The sequence below is a fragment of the Muntiacus reevesi genome, chromosome 15 (assembly GCF_963930625.1).
Source record: "Muntiacus reevesi chromosome 15, mMunRee1.1, whole genome shotgun sequence".
Lineage (NCBI taxonomy): Eukaryota > Metazoa > Chordata > Mammalia > Artiodactyla > Cervidae > Muntiacus > Muntiacus reevesi.
In genome coordinates, this window is record NC_089263.1 from 61130539 (window position 1) to 61152944 (window position 22406).

A 22406-nucleotide genomic window follows, 5' to 3' on the forward strand; every position below is an offset into this window, starting at 1 on the left:
AAACAGAGGAGTAATTTGAGAATTCATTGGCCCTGAAGGAGCCTCCCGCGAGCCAAGTAAAGACAGCATCTGCTGGAAATAGTGAAGGGGCAGCTCTTGTTTCATCCAGGCTGCCAGTTTTGTGCAGATGGCCGCGCCCCTACCTCTCTAGTTGTCTGTTCTAAAAGTAAGAACTCTCTTGCTGTGATATGGATAAGCATGTTAGAGTTGGAAAATTAGTCAAGTTTTTTCTGAGTAGAAAGTGAAACTGATGTGACTGGACAGTTTGATAGAGCAGACAGGCTCTGTCAGTGAAGTTTGAGGACAGACCTTTTTCATAAACTGAAAGAACTTAAGCTCACATCTTAAATTGCATTTATAAATATTAGCATATTTAATGCACACAAACCATGTTTGATGTTTCTAAGTATTAAATCCTTTGTAATCACCACTTCCTGTTCTGGTCCAGGTGCAGGTTGGAAATGATTTCCAGACATGAGACAAAATGAGAGGGAAATAAAGTTTATTAGAGCAAGAGATGCTGTTGAAACAGCAGGCCCACTCAAGGGAGAACTGACATTGAACAGGGGTCCTTAGTCCACTTTTACACCCAGGGTACGGGGAGTGGGATAGGGGTCTTGGGGTTGTTTGCTGATTGGATGAGGCATGTATACTGGTAAGGGGTGGAGTAGGGCAGATGCCTTCTCCCTCTGGGGTGGGAGGGGAGACAGGATATACTGTTCCACTAACAGTTACAACATGGGGCGGGAGGGACGATAAGGGTCTGGTCTTTCCATTCCTGCACACACAAGCAGTTTTTGTTCAGAATTATAAATGCACTCCCTTAAAAAATGGTTTCTGATTATCATTGCTTACTCAAACATAATTAAACCTCCGGTTGTAAGAAACTTTATCAGATTTTTGCCCCCCTCCCCATTTTTCTAACTATTTTAAAAAACCATTTTAATCATTTTGCAGTCTGCAGTTCAGTGATATTTTTTACAACACTGTGCAACCGTCATTACTCTGTAGTTGCAAAATCCTTTTTTTCCCCCACAACCTTTTTATATCACTTCAGAAGGAAACTCCATACTCATTAAGTCATCTCTTCCCATACCTCCCTCCCCTCCCCCCATATTAACTATATTTTTAAATTTTTTATTTTAAATGTTTTGCCATCTTTGGGGGCTCTTGCTGGTTGAGGAGAGAGTGCCCTTCCCAGGGCTGGCTAATTCCTGTAAGGCAGTAAATTTGTTGGTGAGTCCACTTTTCGTATACATACCAGCCAGTCTGCAGTCCATACTCTCAATCTCCTCCTGTCTGACTCACACACGAAGCCAGTGTTTCTTCCTGCCCTAAATCTTCTCTGGGCCCCACAGCCTGCTGGAATTATTCAAACCAGCCAATCCTAGTCTGTTTACCCTGCTCTGCTTTCCCCACGGAAATTCCGAGAAAGGCTGCAGCCCCTGGCCTTCCGCTCGCTCCTTCCTGCCTGCGGAGCAGCACGGGAGCCTCAGCAGTACCAGACCTTTTGTTTCGGGGGAAGCTGTGAGTAGCATTAAACTTTTCTTTCAATCGCACTGTTGTCGCTCAGTCACCTTTATTGATTAAGATTCAGACACAAATTCCACCACTGTGAGGGTGATAATCTGTTGTCCTATCTCTGAGTTTCTTTATTGCTGTGAATTTTGCATTTCGCGTATTAATGGAATCATGCAGTGTGGGGCCTTTCATATCTGGCTTCCTTCACTTAGCATAATGATTTCAAGGCTTACCCACAGCACGTGTCAGTACCTGCCTCCTTTTTATGGCTGAACAGTGTTAAATTATATGCTCCCACTTTTTGTAGCTGGTTATTTCTTCCCTCATAAATGTTCTTTTGTGCTGGAATATATCCAGTAAAAGTTCTTCAAAGTAGGATCTGTACCTAGTAAACTAAGATCTTATATACCTGAAAATGCATTTCCCTCTTATGTTCAAATAATAGTTTAGTTTGGTATGAAATGCAGGTATCGAAGGTTTTCCGTCTAGAATTCTGAAGATAACATCCTATTGACTTACTGCAGCTAGGATGTAGAAGTTTGGTCTGATTTTCGTTGTTTTATTGGTGATCTTACTTTACACTTGGAAAACTTTTTAGAATTTTCCCTTTGTCTGATGTTTGTAAATACTATTATAACCTGGGTGCGTGCACATGCACACTTAGCGTGTTTTATTTATCAGTTCTATACGTTGCCCTGTGAGCCTTTTCAGTCTAAGCTGTTAGGTCTGTCTTGGATTCTGAAAAATTCCGTCATTGTTTCTCCAGATGTTTCATCTTTTTTTCTTTCCTTCTCGACTGCCCTTTTCACGGGAATTGGCATTTTTCTCCTTTCCTTGTTTTCCCTTCCAGATGTGTCTTGCGTTGTGTTGTGTTAGTTGCTCAGCCGTGTCTGACTCTTTACGACCCCCTGCACGTAGCCCGCCGGGCCCCTCTGCCCGTGGGATTCTCCAGGCAAGAACACTGGAGTGGGCTGCCATGCCCTGCTCCAGGGGATCTCCCAGCCCAGATCCTCCACACTGCAGGCAGATTCTTTACCATCTCAGCCTCCAGGGGAGCCTGGGTCAGTTGTGTGGCCTGATTTTTTGTTTTTCATCTCTTGTCAGTTCTTCCGCTGAGGCTGCCCATTGAGTTTTTTATTTCAGCAATTATATTTTTACACTAAAAAATTGCTTGGTTCTTCTTTCTCATAGCTTATTTCCACCTTATATCTTCCCTTGTATTTCCAATGATTTTATTATGCTTGTTAAATTTTCAAAGTGTTTCCTATGGTATGGTTTGTCCACAAGAAAAGCTTCTATGTGTTTCATTTACTCCCACACTACTCTACTACAACACTGCTTCACTTTTTAAATTTTTATTTATTAAGTATAGTTTATTTACAATGCCGTGTTAGTTTCTGGTGTAAAGCAAAGTGATTCAGTTTTATATATATGTATGTATGTATGTGTGTGTGTGTTTTCAGATTCTTTTCCATTATTATTTATTACAAGTTAAGAGTATAGTTCCCTGTGCTATATAGGACCTTATTGTTTATCCATTTTATGCATACTAGTAGGTATCTGTTAATCCCAAACTCCTAACTTATCCCTCCCTTGTCTTTCCCTTTTGGTAACCGTAAGTTTATTTTCGATGTCTGTTGGTTTGTTTCTGTTTCCTACATAAGTTCATTTGTGTCATGTTTTAGACTCCACGTGTGAATGATATCACACAGTATTTGTCTTCCTCTGACTTACTTCACATAGTGTGATAATCTCTAGGTCCATCCATGTTGCTGCCAATGACATTAATTCATTCTTTTTTTTGACCGAGTAGTATTCCGTTGTATATATGGGCCACATCTCCTTTATCTGTTCATCTGCTGATGGACACGTAGTTGCTTCCGTGTCTTGCCTGCTGTAAACAGTGCTGCTATGATCATTGAGGTGCGTGTATTTTTTTCAAATTAGAGTTTTCTCCGGATACACGCCCAGGAGTGGTATTGCTGGATCACATGTCATATGGTAACTCTAATTTTGTAAGGAACCTCCATGCTGTCCTCCATGCTGACTGCACCAGTTTGGATTTCCACCAGGTGTAGGAGGGTTCCCTTTATTCCACACCCTGTCCAACATTTGTTATTTGTAGACCACCATTGCTTCACTTCTGACACCAGATGTGTGAGGTTTTCACATGTGAAGAATTTCCGTGACACCAACTGGGTGTCCTACAGTTATCTGGAGATAGCGTCACATCCCACAGGCTAAGGGCTCTGTCCCACAAGACTGTCACCACACAACCCACCCCCACCTCCGCTTCAGATATCAGCCACAAATCCAGGTTATTACCTGGCTTCCCACCAACTGGCTATAAATGGGGAGCTCCCATATCCCCTTCATGGGGTTCAATTAATTTGCTGGAAGAGCTAGTAGAACTCAGAAAACCAGTTTATTACAAAGGAGATGAAAGGATACAGATGGAGTCAGATGTAAAGACATAAAAGGTAGAGTCCAGAAGGGCCCTGAGCACAGGGGCTTCTATCTTCGTGTTGAGGTTGTCCCACCCTCCCAACTCTGGCTACATTCTCTTCACCAGCCTGGAAGCTCTCCGGACCCTGCCCTTGGGGATTTTATGGAGGCTCCATTAAATAGGCATGATTGAGTGCTTCAGTAGCCAGTGATTACTGAACTCAACCTTCTTGGAAGCAGAGGCTGTGGATTTTAAGTTACAACCTAAGGTGGTTCCCTTAGGGGCTTTCCAAAAGTCACTTCGTTACCTTAAACTCAGGGGTGGTTGGAAGGTGCTTGTTATCAATAACAAAAGACTTTCACTTTTATCACACAAAGCTATTTCAGGAAGTGAAGACTAAAAGACCAAGTATTATAACAAGGAATGCTTCCATTGCTCTTATACTCTGGAAATTCCAAGAATTTGGAGAGCACGGAGCCAGAGACAGGGACAAAGGAAATATGTATTTCTTATTATATATCACAGTTTTCATCATTTAAACGAAGCCTTTCTTTTAAATCTTTGTTTTACAGTGCTTACACTTCTTAGCGATACTACAGTTTTCCCTGCAAGTTCATTGTTTTCTCGGAATGTTCAGTTGCCCGCTGGTCCTGCAGCTTGTGTTGCAGATGAGTTTGGCCAGGAGCTTAGTTGAGATAAGCTCCCCTGGTGGCTCAGATGGTAAAGAATCTGCTGCAATGCAGAGAGCCAGGTCTGATCCCTGGTCAGGAAGACCCTCTGGAGAAGGGAAGGGCAACCCACTCCAGTATTCTTGCCTGGATAGAGGTACAGTCTGTGGGGTCACAAAGAGTCAAACAGAACTGAGCAACTGACACTTTCACTTTAGTTGAAATGGAAGTTCCTTGGGCAGATCACCATAGTCATATAGACAAAGCCCAGCTCTTCCCTTTCCAAATGCTTAGGTTTGAAAAGCAAGACCATATCTATATCCTCTCTGTACCACCAGTAATTCATGTCTTTTAATGCCAGTCTCTGCAGCAGAACAGTTCTGAACACCTACTATGCACCAAAAATTATGCTGGGCACAGGTGGTTATAAAAGATGAATAAAACATGGTAGCTCCTACCTAAAGGAAATCGTCCATGACAACTCAGTTGCTAATGTTGCTAAGTGCTGAGGAAACAGCAGCAGGAATGATTTTCTCTGGGGGCATGGGGGGCAGTAAGTGCCTCATTAAAGAGGCAGTATGTAAATTGGGTCTTAGAGGACAAAGTCTGGCTGCAGTTGGTCATGAGCCTTGCTAATTGCTCTGGACACTTGAAGAGTAATTTGGTGAGACAGTTATGAAATGTCCTGTTTAAGGAAGCACCCTATAATGTGTTACTACGAATTGAGCGCAGCACCTAGTAATGCTGCTCAGGGTATAGTCAGTGCGGGGTAGATGCTGATTTCATTAACAAATACATGAATAAAGAAATGAAGGAGAAGGGCACCAGTGATGGTCACTAATTCTGTGTAGTCATTTCTCTGCCCTCTTTTTCTCTACTCCTAGGACACAAGGACCTTCTACACAGAACACTCTGCCTTCTTTTTAACACAAATTCTCATGAAAAGCCAGTATTATATAAGCATGATTTTTTTTTCTGTATTTCTTATTAAACAAAGATGCTTTTATGCTCAAATATCCCACCAAGACTGAGTAGAAGAGAGATTAGTCTGTTTAGAGAAAAGGAAACTAAAATCAACAGATGACTTAAACCACACAGCAACTAGATCTTAACAACATTTCCTAAGTAAGCTATCTTTTAGTATAGCTCCCTCATTTGTTTTCAACCATTCTGCTTCCTTTTGGGATCTAGCCACGTAGAAAATACCTCTTTCAATTCAAGTCAGTATAGTTGTCATTTATTGAGCATGATCAAGAGCCATATGCCTTAGCATTTAATATCCTATGTGAGATTTGGTGCCCCTTGGCTTCATTTCTTTTTTCATATATTTATTCATGCAGTCAGCACCTACCCTGTGCCTAGTATATTCGGAACGGCATTACTAGGTGCTGCGCTCAATTCGTAGTAACACATTATAAGGTGCTACCTTAAACAGGACATTTTTTAACTGTCTCACTAAATTGCTCTTCAAGTGTCAACAACCCCTACCCTATTTTTCCAACATTTTCTATTTCCCTGGCAGTTGACTTAGAAATTGGTGCTGCACCTGCAACCCACAGTTATTAACATAACCAGTCCTTTCATTGAACATGAGGCAGCTAGGTCAAAAGTGGAGGAAGTGAATGCCCAAGGATGTATAAGTTGCCAATAATGAAGCATGGCCTGGAGTCCATATCTCAAAATGCTCTGGCCATAGATCTTTCCACATTTCTTGCTCCATCTCATAATTCTACCATTCAAGTGCTGTATTAAAGCCAGATGGTAGAGGCTTTTTTTAAAATGCCCCCCAAAATTCACTCTTACCTGTTACCTATTTATTGAAGCCAAGAAAAGAGAGTAGAAACATGTTTGGAAAACAGATGAAATGAAGGATGAAAGTAAAAGGCACATTTCCACAATAATGATATTTAAACTCAGACTGGTATCTTTAGGAAATGCTCAGGAAATGAAAAATAATGCCCTTTGATACTTTAATAATCATAATGAACTTCTGCTTCTGGCTATGACAGAGTAATTGTTATAGACTTGTCATCTTGACAGAAACAACTATGAAACTGAACAAAACATATAAAATTCCTGACTATATGAAGGATATTGAAACTCATATGAAATATTAAATTCTTAACAGTTGTCAGGCACTGAACAGGCAGCACAGTGCTCTTGAGTGGAGAAGTCCCCATGATAAGCCCCACCATGGGTCTAGCTTTCTACCTGGAGTTTCCTTCTGGTCCTTGCACAGAATGGTGGTACCCAAGCTAAAAGTTGATCTTAGTGAGCTCAGCACTCAGATATTGCAATTCCAAGCTCCTGAAATAGCTGGATGTTGCAAGGGCAAGGAAATAGGGAAGAGGGAGCCAGGTTGAGTTTTGTGTAGGGATTCACTTCGGGTTGTTGGCTGGGGGCTGGCTGTGAATGAGTAGAGTGAGACTCTCCATGAGACCCAGCACAGATAGCCTTCTTTAGGGCTGAGAGCTGAATGATGCCAAAGGTCATGCAGTGCTGGGAGATGCTAGAGATGCCTGTCAACCCAAATGAAGAGGCCTCACTGAGCACCGAGGCATCCAGGTGAGACCTCAGAACAGCTACACTTTAGGAATAAGGACTATGCCCTTGAGAAATGGACATACCCTAGGACTAAATTCAGAATGGAACTAGAACTTGAGAAAGAATTAATCCAAGTTTGATAGCACTAAAAGGACCTGCCAATAATTTACCTAAACGCCAGGACAAACTCAACACCTTTAAAGGAAGACACCATAATCCAGACTCTGAGTGTATCGTAACAATGTCAAATGTGTAAATTCATGGATGTACAGTCAGAAGATATGACCTATACTTAAGGGAAAAAAATCAGTAGACAGGTGGCTCTGAAGTTGGAACTAGCAGACAAGTCCTTCAGAGTTGCTGTTATAAAAATATGTTCAAAGACTTAAAGGGAATGTTGGATAAAAAGAGCAAACAAATGGAGACAGAGAAATGGAAATTATCAAAAATTTGCCAAATGGAAATTACAGTCCTAGAAATAAAGTTTTAAAATTCACTGAATGAGGGAATTCCCTGGTGGTCCAGTAGTAAGGACTCCACGCTCCCACGCAGGGGGCATGGATTCAGTGCCTAGTCAGGGGACTGAGACCCTGCCAGCTGCGTGGCCCAGCCAGAAAATTCTCTGGATGAGATTACAGGTGGATCAGAGACAGCACCAGAAGTGTTGCTGGACTTGGAAACTAACCAGTAGGAATCATCTCATCTGAAAACCAGGAAAATAGTACTGAAAAATATCGACAGCCTTGGTGACTTGTGAGATAATAACAAGAGGTCTACATATGTATAATCAGAATTCTGGAGGGAGAGGGAAAAGGGAGTGGTAGGACAGGAAAAAACTGTTTGAAGAAATAATTATCAAAAATGTCCCACGTTTGGTGAAACGCCTTAACTTAAACATGCACGAATTCCAGTAAACCCCTAGCAGGATAAATATAAAGAAAACCACACCTAAGCCCATCATGGTCACAACTGCTGGAAACCAAAGAAAAAGAGAAAATATTAAAAGTGGCCAGAGGAAAGATTACATAGAGCGGATGATTGTGTGAATGATGGCTGACTTCTGTCAGATGCGGTGGATGCCAGAAGACAGTAGAACAACATTTTTAAGGCACTGATAGAAAAAAAACAGCATTCTCTATTCAGGGAAAAAATGCCTTTGAGTATGTTAAGCAAAACAAAGATATTCTAATAAAAGAAGAGTAAGAATTTATTGCTGGCATCCCTGATGTACAAGAAATGCCGATGGCAGTTCCTGAGTCTGAAGGAAAATGACACCAGGCAACTCAGGTGTTTAGGAAGGGATGAAAAATGCTGTAAAGGATAAATACATGTGGGTAATTATAAAGGCTTTTTGTAATTAAAAAATAGACACGCAATATGGCATTGTACTGAGAATATATAATACATAGAACTACTATACCATTAGGATGGAAGTGGATTTATGCAGTTGTAAAGTTCTTATATTTTACATTAGTGTAACATTAATTCTAAGTATACTGTGCAAAGTTCAGAATGTATATTTAAATCCCTAGAAAGACCTAAAAAATAATGTAAAGAGGAATAGCTAAAAAGTCAATAGTATAGAAAAGTTAAAATGGAATTTTAAAGAGTATTTAGTTTACCCAAAAGAGTGCAGGAAAGGAGTAACAGGAAAACCAAAAACAAATGAGATAAACAGCAACAATGGCAAAATGATAGGCCTCAACCCAAACATATCAATAAATGTAAACGGACTAAATACTCCAATTAAAAGGTAGAAATGGATATGCTCATTAGCTTGATTTTGGTGATTATTGCATAATATATATGTCTAGCATTAGCCAAGGAGTGCAGGTAGCCTCTGGAAGCTGTAAAAAGGCCGGGAAATTATTCTCCTTTTGAGCCTCCAAAAGAGCCTGTTGAACTCCCCTACACCTTGGTCAAGCCCAGTGAGGCCATGAGATCAGTGTCAGATGGCTGGCCTACTATTATCTTACAAAACTAAGGTAATAAATTTGTGCTGTTACAAGGCATAAGTTTGTGGTAACTTGTTATAGCCACAGTAGAAAATCAATAAGGACAGAAAAAGATATACCAGGCAAACAGTGAGCATAAGGAAGTTTGAATGGTTGCATTAATATCAGATAGAGTGACAGTAAAGACAGTGTTAGCAATAGAGGGCCATTTCATACTGATCCAAAGGGCCGTTCATCCAGAGGATAGAATAGCCTTAAAAATATACGTACCTAACAAGAGCTACAAAATACATGGGGAGAAAATTTGACAGAAATGGACAAATCCACGAGCATGGTTGAAGGTTTTAATACCCTTGTGTCAGCAGTTGATACGACAATTAGAAATAAGTCAGCGGTGACAACAAACCAATAAAGACGTAAGATCCGAACCACACTATTAAGCACCTTGACTTAATTGACGTTTTTATTTTTTTATTTTTTTTATTTTATTTTTTTTAAGTATTTTTAGTTTTGGACCGTAGTTCATTTTGTGTGAAAGTGAAGTCACCGACTCTTTGTGACCCCATGGACTGTAGCCTACCAGGCTTTTCCATTCATGGGATTTTCCAGGCAAGAATACTGGAGTGGGTTGCCATTTCCTTCTCCATTAATTGACGTTTTTAGAACCCTGCACCCAATTTCAGAACACACCTTCTTTTCTTGTGCACGTGAGTACAGTCACCAAGATCAACTACCTACTGGGCAGTTGAAGAAGTCTTCATAAATTTAAAGGGATTGAAGTCATACAGGAAAAATGAAGAAAGAGCCCTATGTATGTTCTTTGACCACAGTAGGATTAAGTTAGAAATAATAATAACAGAAGTAGGATAACACCGAATATTTGGAAATTAGACAAAATATTTCTCAATAATCTGTAGATGAAAGAAGTCACGGGGAAAATGGAAAATATTTTGAACTAAGAGAAAAAACACAGTATGTCAAAGTTTGTGGTTTGCAACCTAAAGCTGATTTTAAAGGCAGATGCGTATCTTTGAAATCCTTTGAAAATGCATTTTCAAAATTTAGCTCTCACTGACTTGTGCTTTCAGCTCTCCAGTGAGAAGCACCCTTTCTTTTGTACCATACTCGGAACAGCTGTTTTCTGCTGTATCGGTAATAACATCTTAACACATCAGTTTGCTAACCTGTCAGTCGCTTCCTTTCCGAACAGTAAAAGCCCTTCAAGGACAAGAGCTGCCGTTCTCGCTGCTGTTCTGTCTCTAGTTCTGACACAGCGCATGCCATCTGGAGGGTTCTCAGTCACTTCTGAATGAAAGCTGGGAATGGCTCTTACCTTGCTGAGAACCCAGTGGAGGCAGGCGGACTAAGGGTGATTAACCCCATTTAACAGCGGAGGAAACAGAAGCGCGGGTTCCCCTAACCAGCCAGTGACAAAGCCAGGTTCCATCACCCCTCAGATATTTTCCTTTCAGGCCGCCGATGACAGAAATGTCACCGTTCATGATAAGGGTCTCCCTAACAGAAGTACGGAGTTTATTTGAGAGCCTTCCCCAGCTGTAATCTCGTCACGGCGTGTGTACCCTCTGGAGGATGGGCCAGGTGCCTTTCCAAAGGCGCCTAGGAAGCCATCGGCGCTGGGCCCCTGAGTCATGACAGGTGGGGCGCCTGGGCCTTGACCTCTTCCACGCCCCGCCCGCCCGGGCCCTGCAGAAAGTGCTGGCTGGAGGCTGCAGCCTGATGTGCTCAGGCCGCCCACACTGGGGGACTCTGCTGCAAGCTGTTTCTCTGTTTTCTACCTAGGTTTCAGTTCTTAACTGGGGCTTGTTTCCCCTTTGTCTCTGGTTCAGCTTCCTTTTCCTGTTTGGTTTCAAGTAGAGTCTAAAACTCGAGTCGCTGCCTTCCCAGAGTCTGTGCTCTCAGGTCAGCTGGCCTGGTGGGGACGCGGGCCTCACCTCCTCCGGCTCCCTGTCCTGCAGACCTGCAGCCATGGCCAGTGTGTGAGTACGGGGACTGCAAGGGACAGCGGGACCTCAGGAGGCCTGCAGCCGTGGCGGTGTGCAGCCCGAGGGCCGTGGAGACCTCCCCAGGGCCCCTGGTCACGCTGACAGGGAGACGAGGCCAGGGGGCAGGGGGACCTCAGGAGGCCTGCAGCCGTGGCGGTGTGCAGCCCGAGGGGCGTGGAGACCTCCCCAGGGCCCCTGGTCACACTGACAGGGAGATCGAGGCCAGGGGGCAGGGGGACTCACGGCCCCCAGACGGTTACGGTTATGATGGAGCCGCCGGCTCCGCTGCACCAGCCTGTGTCTCTGGAAGCCTGTCGTCGTCAGTGGCATTGTGTGTGTGTGTGTGTGTGTGTGTGTGGCAGAAGCACTTCCTCAGAACTCAGACACCTGGCTCGGTTGGTGGGGGGCTCCGAGCTATCTCAGGGTCTGGGGTTTGGCTCAGAGGTGTTCTTCTCTCTAAAATGGCCTGAGAACATTCAGGGGTGTTCTCTGAATCCTGGGCACAGAGGGAGGACCTGGGGTGCCTTTTGCACAGGTGGAGACCGCATGGGCTGTCACGGCGGAGCCCCAGCCTTCTGCCTGAGGCTCTTGGGGCTGCCTTTAGGCCCCGGATGGCTTGGGCTGCAGTGGTTTGGCACGTGTGTGGGCACCAGCCTGTCCGCGTCCTGCCCTGGTGCTTGTGAGCTGCTCTTTCCAAAGGTGAGATCGTGACTCAGACATGACTCTCCCCCGCCCTGAAACCCCATGAAAGACTGGATCGTGAGACAGAGCTTTATCCTCTGGGATTTGAGGCACTGAACATCGTCTCAGCATAAGCTGTACTCCTTCCCCTTTAAACATTCCTGCTCAGTTCCCAGACTGCTGTTTCGCCAGTGTTCTTGTTTGGTTTTTTCAACCATGTCAGGTGGTCAGCTTGGGTAGGGTCGTCACTGCTGTTCGAGGGGCAAGGAGGCCTGGCCTCTGACCGGCCGTGGCGATGGCTCAGGGCCACGTGGCTGGTTGAGGGGGGCCGGGAGGGAGAGCCTGCCTAGGACAGGACAGCCGCGTCTGGAGGTTGTCCCGGGACGCGGAGCGGGCTCCCTGCCAGCGGTCTCTGGGGCGTTAGGACAGGGGCAGTTCAGTAGGGGGCCCGTCCGGCGCGCCCGGTCAGCGGGGAAGCTTTGGCCATCACAGCGTACTCCCCCCCCCGGCGCGGCCTCAGACGGGCGGCCAGAGCCCCTTCCTCCAGGCCCAGCGGCTCACAAAGCCCAGGGACGCAGTTGGCCTCTCCTGCTCCTTTGCAACCTGTTTTCCTCTCCTTTAATATTTACTTAGTTGACTGCGCCGGGTCTTAGCTGCAGCATTCAGGATCTATGGTCTTTGTTGCAGCACGTGGGGTCTTTAGTTGCAGAATGCAAACTTGTAGTTTTGTCATGTAGAGTCTAGTTCCCTGACCAGGGATTGAACCCGGGCCCCCTGCGTTGAGAGTGCAGAGTCTTACACTGGACCATCAGGGAAGTCCCTGCAGCCAGTTTTATATCATTTTAGTCATTCCCCTGAACTTGGTGGGATTTGTGGGTAGAGCTGTGCAAACAAGGCTTGCCTTTTTAAAGGCCCGTCAGCTTCCACGGTGGGCAGGGACCAGAGTCGTTACCAGCCAAAAGCTGCACTGTGGAAAGCTGAGTTTACTCCATCCTGTCTGCTCCTAATGGCAGAAGACAATATCAGGAGTAAACAAGGAGGCAGCAGAGCCATCCTTAGAAGCCTTTTAAAACTGAAGAAGTCTTGTAACTTTCCATCCTCAAAGCAATTCCAGACCATCCACCTGCGGTGGGTCACCCAGGGTAGTGTTGCCTCAGGCACTTCAGCCTCCTCTTCAACCAGATTTGCCCTCTTTTATCTTTTTTAAGTATTCCTCCATATTTGTTTGGTGGGGGGGGAGTTGTTGCTGGTGATGATATCTTGAAATCTGAAAACTACTTATTTAGTCCACTCTGAGGTGCACGGACAGGGACATTGAGGCCCAGAGTCAGGACAGAACTTCTCTGTGAGTGGGTGAGCGGTCCAACCAAACCACAGCCCAGGTTTCCTGCTGCCCCCGCCCCGCCCCGTGAGGCTGCTGGCCCTCGGGGTGCTAGTGGGGCTGCGCCTGCCGCAGGGCCGTGGAGCCCGGGCACTGAACAGCGTCTTGAAACTTTGCTGCCTTGTTCTGATCAGAGCATCTCATGGAAGTGTGTTGTGTTCCCTGGGTGTCCTGAGGCAGGAAGTGCCTGAGAGCTGGTCTAGACTTTGACAGCTGAGCCCTTAAAAGAGAAAAGTAACAGCAGTACCCAGGTTTCGGTGTTGTATGCCTAGCCTTGTGCTCAACATGCGATATGATGTACGTTGTATTTGACCTCCTCCTCTGTGGTTTCCACCGCTATTCCATCTCCCTGGTAAGGACAGGGGTCAGCAGAGTCAGCTTACCAGCTCCAGAGCACACTGCTATTGGTAGAGTTGGGGTCTGAAGTCAGGTCTCCTGTTTTCAAAAGCTGAGCTCCTCTGTAACCTCTCAAAGGAACTTGCCCAGAGTTACGGGTTGAATCAAGGCCCCGAATCTCTGTTACTCTGTGGGGTCTCCGGTTTCCCACTGTTAACACCACGGAGGCAGGCGGCCGCCTCAGCCCTCCTATAAGTGCCCACATTTCTGTCTGTCAGTCATCCTTCCTTCGCCCCCTCCCCTCCCAGCCTAGAGCTGTTCGGGCACGGGGTCTGCGCCTGCCCTCGTGCCCCGGGGATGGCACACACTCACTCAGGTGTGAACCTGAGCCGGTGATCAGGGAGTCAGCAGGGCTTAGCCTGTCTCGTTGCCAGGCTTCAGGCTTACCCTCGGAGCTGCACGTGCTGCCCTGGTCCTTGGCCCGGCCAGATCCCCTCAGAGGCCCCCGAGCCGCGTTGGCCCCTGCTTGCCTTCCGCACAGACTCGGGGACACGGGCCTGTCCTGGAGTTGGAACGTGTGTTTGAGGTTGGGGCAGCCCTGTGTCCACCTGGCCTGTCAGCTGGGTGGCCTCGAGAGGAAGAGTGGGAAGGCTTGAGACGGGCTCAGGCTGAGGGTGTCAGACTCTCAACAGCTGGTTGGAGTGTTTGTTCCGGATTCCACCAGGCCTCCCCGAGGAGCGGGGCCAGCTGTCCAGGCATCTGGGACACTGGCGTTGGAGTGAGGAGAGACCAACAGTCTTGACTGCACATGACCTGGCAGTCTGACCCTCCTGACCAGCTTGGATGCAAGAAAGGACGTTTGGGCTAGACACTGAATTTATTCTTCATTTACCCAAAGCCTTTCTTTAATTATCACACTCACAAAACTGGTGCTTAGTCACCATGTGAGATTCTTCTTGTTGATCTGTGATGTCTGATTTATTGTTTTCATTCCTGTGGTGCAGCAGTTCCCAAAATGTGCTCAGAAGACCTATCCTCTTAGGGCTCTGAGTCAAAACTGTATTTGTAATAATACTGAGACATTTTTCTCCTTTTTCAGTCTCATCTCATGAGTGCACAGTGGAATTTTCCAGAGGCTATATGACATGTGTTGACACTGTCACTGCGACAGCCAAGGAAATGTGTGCTTGCATTTTTAAAAATTCTTAAGTTTTAATTTCAGATACGATAAATATAGATAGACTTAATCTCCATAAACTGAAGCGTTTTGGCTCCCTCAGTAATTTTTTAAAACTTATTTTATTGAAGTGTAGTTGATTTACAATGTTGTGTTAATTTCTGCTACACAGAAAAGTGATCACACATATACATACACATTCTTTTTCATCTTCTTTTCCATTTGGTTATCACAGGATACTGAATATAGCTCCCTGTGCTACACAGTAGGACCTTGTTGTCTATCCATCCTACATATGATGGTTTGCATCTGCTGATCCCAGACTCCCAGTCCCTCCCTCCCCAGCCCCCACGGGCACCCCGAGTCTGCTCCTTGTCTGTGGGTCTGGTTCTGTGTCTTGCATAAGTGCGTTTGTGTCATGTTTTAGATGCCGCACATGAGTAATATCATACGGTGTTGTCTCTCCCTGTCTTCACTTAGTGTGATACTCTCCAGGTGCATCGTTGTTGCTGCAGATAACACTGCTTATTCTTTTGTTTGGCTCAGTCGTGTTCCGTTGTGTGTATGCACCACACCTTCACCCACTCATCTGTCAGTGGACATGTAGGCTGTTCCCGTGTCTCGGCCTTCTGTGGGCAGTGCTGCTCTGAGCATAGGGGTGCATGTATCTTTTTTATAGTTTTTTCCAGATGTCTGCCCAAGAGTGGGATTGCTGGGTCATATGGCAACTCTGTTTTTAGTTTTTTTGAGAAACTTCCATACTGTTCTCCATAGTGGCTGCACCAATTTATGTTCCCACCAGCAGTGTAGGAGGGTTCTGTTTTTCTCCACACCCTCTCCAGCATTTGTTTATAGACATTTTAATGATGGACATCCTGACCGGTGTGAGGTGATACCTCATTGTAGTTTTGATTTGCATTTCTCTAATAATTAGGTGGCATCTTCAATTATCTATATGGGTGTAAAGGGGCCCTGAGACCAAAAAACATTTGAGGACCACTTCTGTAAAATGGTTATATGACTGAACTTCAAAAGGCAGGCAAGAATCCAGGCTGGTGGCTCCCACTGCTCGAGAGGAGGGCAGTGGGGTGCAGGGGCCTCTTGAGCTCAACAGCTTTCCAAGGTGACATCGCAGTTCCTGGGCCGAGTGGGGTGGTGGCATCACGGGAACCCACGCCTGCTTCTCACAGCCATCAACTGTTTCAGAGTGAACATTTTAAGTTTAGAACAAAACATCAAATCTGTTTCAGGCCTGTTCCCATTAAGAGAAAAAATGTCACCCTAGAGGGGATTTACTCGTTACCAAGGGGAATATCCCTTCCCACTGGGAAAATCTGGCATCTGCTCCGGTCATCAGATTTGTGTCTCAAAGAGAAGGCAGCTGAATGTGCTTCCTGATGTGGTGTGATAGAACAGCTGCCCACTCCCACCATTTGTCGTGTTCTTCCTGTTCACCCCCTCCCCCCCGGAGCACGGGGGGCCATGCGCCTCCCCTTGAGGACGCAGACCACGGCTCTGTTCAGACCTCCAGTTTCTAAGTACCAGGCATAGGATATACTTGGCACATAGTCAGTACTCAGAAAAGGCGCTGTTCTCTTGGTTTATTTGTCAGATTGATGCAAGAATAGAAAGCAGTAGTGGCCCAGTCTTACGGGAATCTTGGTCCCATCCCCTACCCCCCACCCCCACCCCCACCCCAAAGAATCCCCAAGGAGGCTGAGAAATGTGATACCTGGCAAAACTAGGCTCACCCAAAAGCAAGCGTTTATGCAAAGATTATTACTGAGCAGTCACTAGGTCTCAGTCACTGAGGCTCCAGAGATGAACAATATTTTTAAAACAGACCACAAAAAACCTGCCTCGTGGAAGACAGAGAAAATCGACAGACCTTCAGGACGTGGCGGGGAGTGGGGTAGGCATTTCCCGGGGGCCGTAGCACCAACCTAAGCTGAGACGGCGGGATGCGAACTGTGTGTGTAGGGAAGAAGGGTCGTCCCGGACGAGGTGGTGCTGGCTTCAGCAGACGGCACATCGGTGTAAGGTGAGACCTGAGGTAGCCTGGAGAGTCACCCTGAGGATCCCGGCAGCTTGCAGGCCGTCGGGTCCTGCCTGCCCCGAGCCCCGGGCCGAGGCTCAGCCGCCAGAGGCACGGGCCGTGCTGCAGGGGCGTCCCCCGCGCCGGGCCTCTGAGCCCTGCTGTGCCCACGTGCCTTCCTGCGTCACCTCCTGAGAGGGCAATGCCGCGGGCCCACTGAAGAGCCCCGGGCGACCTTTCTTCACACCACCTGCTGCACCTGCCACTGTTCTGCACGTCTGTCTTCTCGGGTATCGCATGTCTCAGCTTGATGGAAGAGAAAACGAGAGCTGGAGGTAGCAGCTGGGAGTCGGGAGCGGGTGCCAGCTCCTATCAGCTTTCAGCAGCCAGACTCAGGCTCAGAGTGTGTTTTCGGGGGAGAGGGAGAAGGCCCTCCCGGTTGTCTAACCACTTCCCCCGCTTTGCCTGGGACTGTCCTGGTCTTAGCGCCGAGCATCCTGGCCCACCTCCCAGGAAGCCCCTCAGTCCCAGGCAAAGCCGGGTTCTCGGTCCTGCTGGGACGGACACAGTCAGCCTTGGGACAGTGTGAGGAGGTGTTCCGTCTGGAGGGAGCGGTCCTGCTGGGTCAGGCTGAGCAGTGCTGGCAGAGAGGGTGAGGCATGACCGGACCCGAATGCGCTCCTAGGGGACCCTCCAGAGGACCCCGAGGGGCAGCGCATGCCTTCCCAGAGCAGTGGCCTCTCCCTCGCCGGCCTCCGGGCAGCCTCACTCTGCAGCAGGCCCACCTCAGCCTTGCGGTTTCCTGACTCAAGATCCCAGGCCGCAGTGAGACCCACAGCTCTGATGGTAATCTGCAGCAGATGCTTCTGTTTGGCAGTTACTTACCGCCTCTCTGAGAATCAGAGTAGGATTGAAGGTGGAATGTTCCCACGTGCACACGACCGTGAGTGCACTTGTTCACAGTTAGTTTGCAGCACACAAGGGACCACGTTTACGAAGGGGAACGCCCCCTGCGCTCCAGGGGCCCGGCATCTAGTGGGGCAGACAGGTGCTTAACGCAGACCCCGAGAAGCGGGACGGACGGGTGAGAGCCCTGGTGAGGGCAGAGACGAGCGCAGGGCGGAGGGGCCTGATCTTACAGGTCCAGTGGCTGGACAGTGTCCAGGCTCAACCCTGGACTTGGTTTTCCAGCAAGCCTCTTGGGGTTGGCCTTATTGCTGTCTGTTCCCTTCTTGGTTTGCATCATTTTACTCGAATTTTAGGGCTTCCCATGTGGCGCAGCGGTAAAGAATCCACCTGCCAGTGCAGGAGACCTAGGAGACACAGGTTCAATCCCTGGATCAGGAAGACCCCCTGGAAGAGGAAATGGGCCACTCCAGTATTCTTGCCGGGAAAATCCCATGGACAGAGGAGTGTGGCAGGATGCAGTCCGTGGGATCACAGGGTCAGACACAGCTTAGCAAGTGAGCACACACAGCCAAACTTGAGGACATCGTACTGTGTCCTTCAAATTGTTGTAGTAAATGCCTGGAAAGGCCCCGAAAGGTATTTGTAGAGTGGAGAGGAGTCCACGCTGACTGCACAGGAGAGAGTGTGGCTGGGATGGGGTGTCACTGCCAGCACATGCGGGGCCCAGAGGGCCCCTTCCCGGTCACGCAGGGGTGGTGGGGCAGGAGTCTGACGGCTGGTGGACGTGGAAGCCGCGCTTTCCCAGAAGGACTAGACGGGGCGTGGAGACTGACTTCAGGCTGCCCCTCCATGTCTTCCCGTGTGTTAGTTTTATCCACAAGCGCATCAGTGGCTTCTTAGGCCAAGTCCAGGAAGATCCCCAAGTAGATTTCACAATTGTCTGCAGAAAGCTTGTGGTGTGCTTGCCGCTTTTCTTTTTAAGTGAGAAATTTCACTAGTGGTCTCTGAAGAGTTAACTGCTGAACCAGTGACAAGACTGACTCTGCTGGCCAGGGGCTGGGCTTCTGGGCAGAGCTCAGCGTGAACTTGGCTGTCAGAGGGGCCCCGAGGTCAAGCAGCCTGGTGCACATGAGGAAACTGAGGCCCAGAGCACGCCCGCCTCCTCGTCTCAGGCCCTGACTGGAGAGCCGTCCACGGCTTTGTTATTGTCCACACACCACTGGGAGGGAATTACAGGCTGGGGTTTTTTGCAGGGCCCACAAAATACCCATACAAAAGCCCAAAATGAGGCTAGAATTGGACTGCTCACTCCGTAAGAGCCTTCTCCTGGGAGAGAAACTTGTACCTCTGGCTCAGAACAGCCTGTCAGGTCCCAGGGGAAAAGTCCGTCGCCCTGGCGGTCCGTGTGAACGCAGCCAGCGGCCTGGCGGACGGACCCCCACCGGTCAGTGGCGGTTTGGTCCTGTGAAGGCAGCGTGTCCGAGATGAGCCCTGGGAGGACCAGCCTTGGTGCAGGGTAGCAATAGTCTTTTTCAGTTTAGTAAACGGAGTTCTGTATATGTGTTTGAAATACAGTTCAGTATAAACTGTACTTGAAAATGCTTGTTTTCAATAAACCATTTTTGGAAATTCTTGTTTACCAAATTGTTGTTGTTTAGTTGCTAAGTCGTGTCTGACCTTTTTGAGACCCTGTGCACCGTAGCCTGCCAGGCTCCTCCGTCCATGGATTTGCCCGGGCAAGAACACGGGGGTGGGGTGCCACTTCCTTCTCCAGCGGATCTTCCCGATCCATGGTTTGAACCTGTGTCTCCTGCATCAGCAGGCAGATTCTTTACCACAGTGCCACCAGGGAGGCCCCATTTACCAAATTACCTTTCCTCAAAAAAGCTGATTTGGACAAGTGAAGTGTCTGGTGCCTGTGAAATGTGTGTGTAGTACAGAGTTTCATATTCATCCAAGTGGAGCTGTTAAAAGATATTGAATATATGGCGCTCCGAGACAGTGTCTAGGCTGAGTAGTAATCAAATTATTAAAACAAGAAAAAAAATTTATAACTAGATATGGTGATGGATAATAAGACTTACTGTTAAGGTGATCATTGTGCAATATAAACAAATAGTGAAACATTTCATACACCTGAAACTAATATAATGTTATATGTCACTTATATCTCAATAAAAAAAATAAAATGCTGACTCCTATAAAACAAAACAAAAATCCCAATAAGACGTATCTTAAGTAAAGAAGTACTTCCTTGCATTTAGGTTTTGTTAGTGGTAATAAAATAAGCAGAGACAGATAAACACTCGTCTGATGGGGGGGAAATTAGGAATATTTGGCCATGCCATGCAGCGTGTGGGGTCTTAGTTCTCTGACCAGAGATCGAACCTGTGCCCCCTGCATTGGAAATGCAGAGTCTTAACCACTAGACTGCCAGGGAAGTCCAAAAAGAGGGTTTTCTGTTTCTTTTTTTTTTAGCTACAAGTTCAATTTGAGCCTGAAGTTCTAAAAAAAAAAAGAGGGGCTGGGGAGGGACCTGAGACTATAATTACAACTTTAAATAGTGGTTGATGTTTCAGCATCCCCCAGGGGTGAGCACAGCAGTGGATCCATACCTTACCATCTACACAGAGCAGCCCCGGAGGTGTGGGGGGACTGGGTTGGCTCCGCACGCAGCACACCCTCCTTGCCCTCCCCACCCCCCCCCACTTCTGCTGGCCTCACCCGCCTAGAGTCCCACATCCCCTTCCTGAACCTGCCTGGGGCTGACAGCTCCGCATCGTTAAACCCACACTGCAGTTTCTTCAGAAAGTCTCCCCAGTTCCCCCAAGCCCTCCAGGCTGAGAAGGTGTGTGATCATTCGCCGTCTTTCCTGAGTAGCTCTGAGCTCGCTGAGGGCATCTCTGCGTCACTGAATGTGTCTTGACTCCTCACTGGCATCTGTGCCTGTCAGATGAAGACAGGAGGGTCATACAATAGTGGGACCCAGACCCCGAGAGAGCACGTGACCAGGGGGACTCTCTAGAGCAGAGTGGGGTGGCTTTGTTGTGTGAATGATGGATACCAGAGCCGAGACGTTCGTTCACTTGTCCACTAGACCTAACAGAGCTGTCGGAACACCTTGGCACCTCTGGAGGTGCGGAGTGCACTGTCCCTCAGGACAAGGACAGCTCAAGCCGCTCTGCAGCAGAACAAGCTGGTTTGGAGGGCAGGGAGTCCCCGTGGCTGGCAGCTTCCTTCAGAGGCTCGGTGGGCTGTAGGGCTGCGTTAGAAGATGGGTCGTGTTGTACGGGAGAGAGTGGGGTCCTCTCCAGAGCGCTCTTCACAGGGGCCAGTCATCAGGCCCCTGCTCTGTGCCAGGTTCCTGAGACTGCAGAGAATGAGACCTACATGTCCCTGCCCTCGGGCAGCCTGCACCCTGCAGGCTGTGTCTTTTCGGGTCTTCTAAGAGGCAGGCGCCAAGACCCCGAGGAAGGTTAGTTACCAGAGGTCAGTGAAGGATGGAGGGAGCGGAGAGGCCCGCAGAGCCTCAGGCCACGAGGCAGGTGTGCAGGAGGAGAGGGGCAGGAAGGACTGAGGAGGAAGCATCTCGGGTTCGGGCCTGGCTGAGGAGGTTCCCCCTGGGGAGGACCCCCGCGCCCACCATGGACCAGGTCACCTTGTCACCCTTTAGTTGTTGGCAGAGACCGTGGCCTCTGTGCGGACGTGGTGGGTGTCCGGGGGCAGCAGCTGGGACCTCTGGTGGAGCCAGGCTCTTCGAAGCCGAACTGAAGGGCGCTCTCCCACGGCCATCGCACAGGGTCTCCGCCACACGGGCCCTTCCTGGCTGCTCCCCCAGGGCGTCTCGGGGCTTTTGAGTCCCATGCCAGTGAGTGCCGCAGCTGGGACTTGGCTCAGAGCGCCTGGCTCGATCGAGCCTGTGCCTTGTTATCTAACACCGTGCTGCGTCTCGGGGTCGCTCCCTGCTCCCGAGCCGGCATCCGAGCGCACACATGCTCGCTCCCTTCCCCGTGAGCGCCTGAGCGCAGCAGCGGGTGGGAGTGCCACACTTAGCCCCGACCCTGACTGGTAGTTAGTTTACATCAGGTGGGGACCTGGACTTGATCTGGACCAAGGTCTGCTGATTCTGTGTACAGTTCACTCTGATTCCTAGCAGACTTCATGAGCACAGGGCCCCAAAGGCTCAGCCAGCGGAGCAGCAGCTGCTAATATTCTCCTGAAAGATCGTGGTTTCAGGCTCCAGACCTCAGAGAAGGCAGAACATAGTGCTGTGTTTGGTTTTCTTTTAAAAAAAACAAAAACAAAAACATTATTTTTAGGTGTGTATTTATTTGGCTTTGCTGGGTCTTAGTTGCAGCATGTGGGATCTAATTCCCTGACCAGGGATCAAACCTGGGCCCCCTGCATTGGAAGCGCCGAGTCTTAGCCACTGGACCCCCAGGGAAGTCCCTGGTTATCTTTTTGTTTTCCTTTCTTCTCCCTGCCAATATGATATGGCCGTCTTCTGGGAAAACCCCTGCCTGTTTGGCTCATCACTGATTTCCCCTTGTTTGTTTGTTGAATGAATAATGAATCGTGGGGAAGAAAAGGTGTAGCATGATGGCAGAGCAAAACCCATATTGTACACTCCCAATACATGTGTCCACAGACAGCCCTCGACACAGGGCTTGAATGGCCGACGTCAGGGGGACCCCAGACTCCTGCCCCCCAGTGCAGAGCTGAGGGGGCAGCAGCATGATAGAGATGGAGC

At 48.1% G+C, this 22406-nt stretch overlaps 1 protein-coding gene across 4 annotated transcripts in view; it reads left to right on the forward strand.

Annotated features, from left to right (window-relative positions):
- Nucleotides 1-22406, forward strand: part of EVL (Enah/Vasp-like) — a 141118-nt gene that overhangs the window by 66756 nt on the left and 51956 nt on the right. For 3 of the 4 annotated variants that reach the window (XM_065906890.1, XM_065906892.1, XM_065906893.1), the window contains exon 1: nt 10995-11131. The exons of the other annotated variant lie outside the window; for it this stretch is intronic. In XM_065906890.1, the coding sequence (XP_065762962.1) occupies nt 11121-11131 (11 nt within the window). In that variant the 5' untranslated portion in view covers nt 10995-11120. Of the gene's footprint in view, nt 1-10994; nt 11132-22406 lie in introns of those variants that run through there. 4 annotated transcript variants of the gene reach the window in all.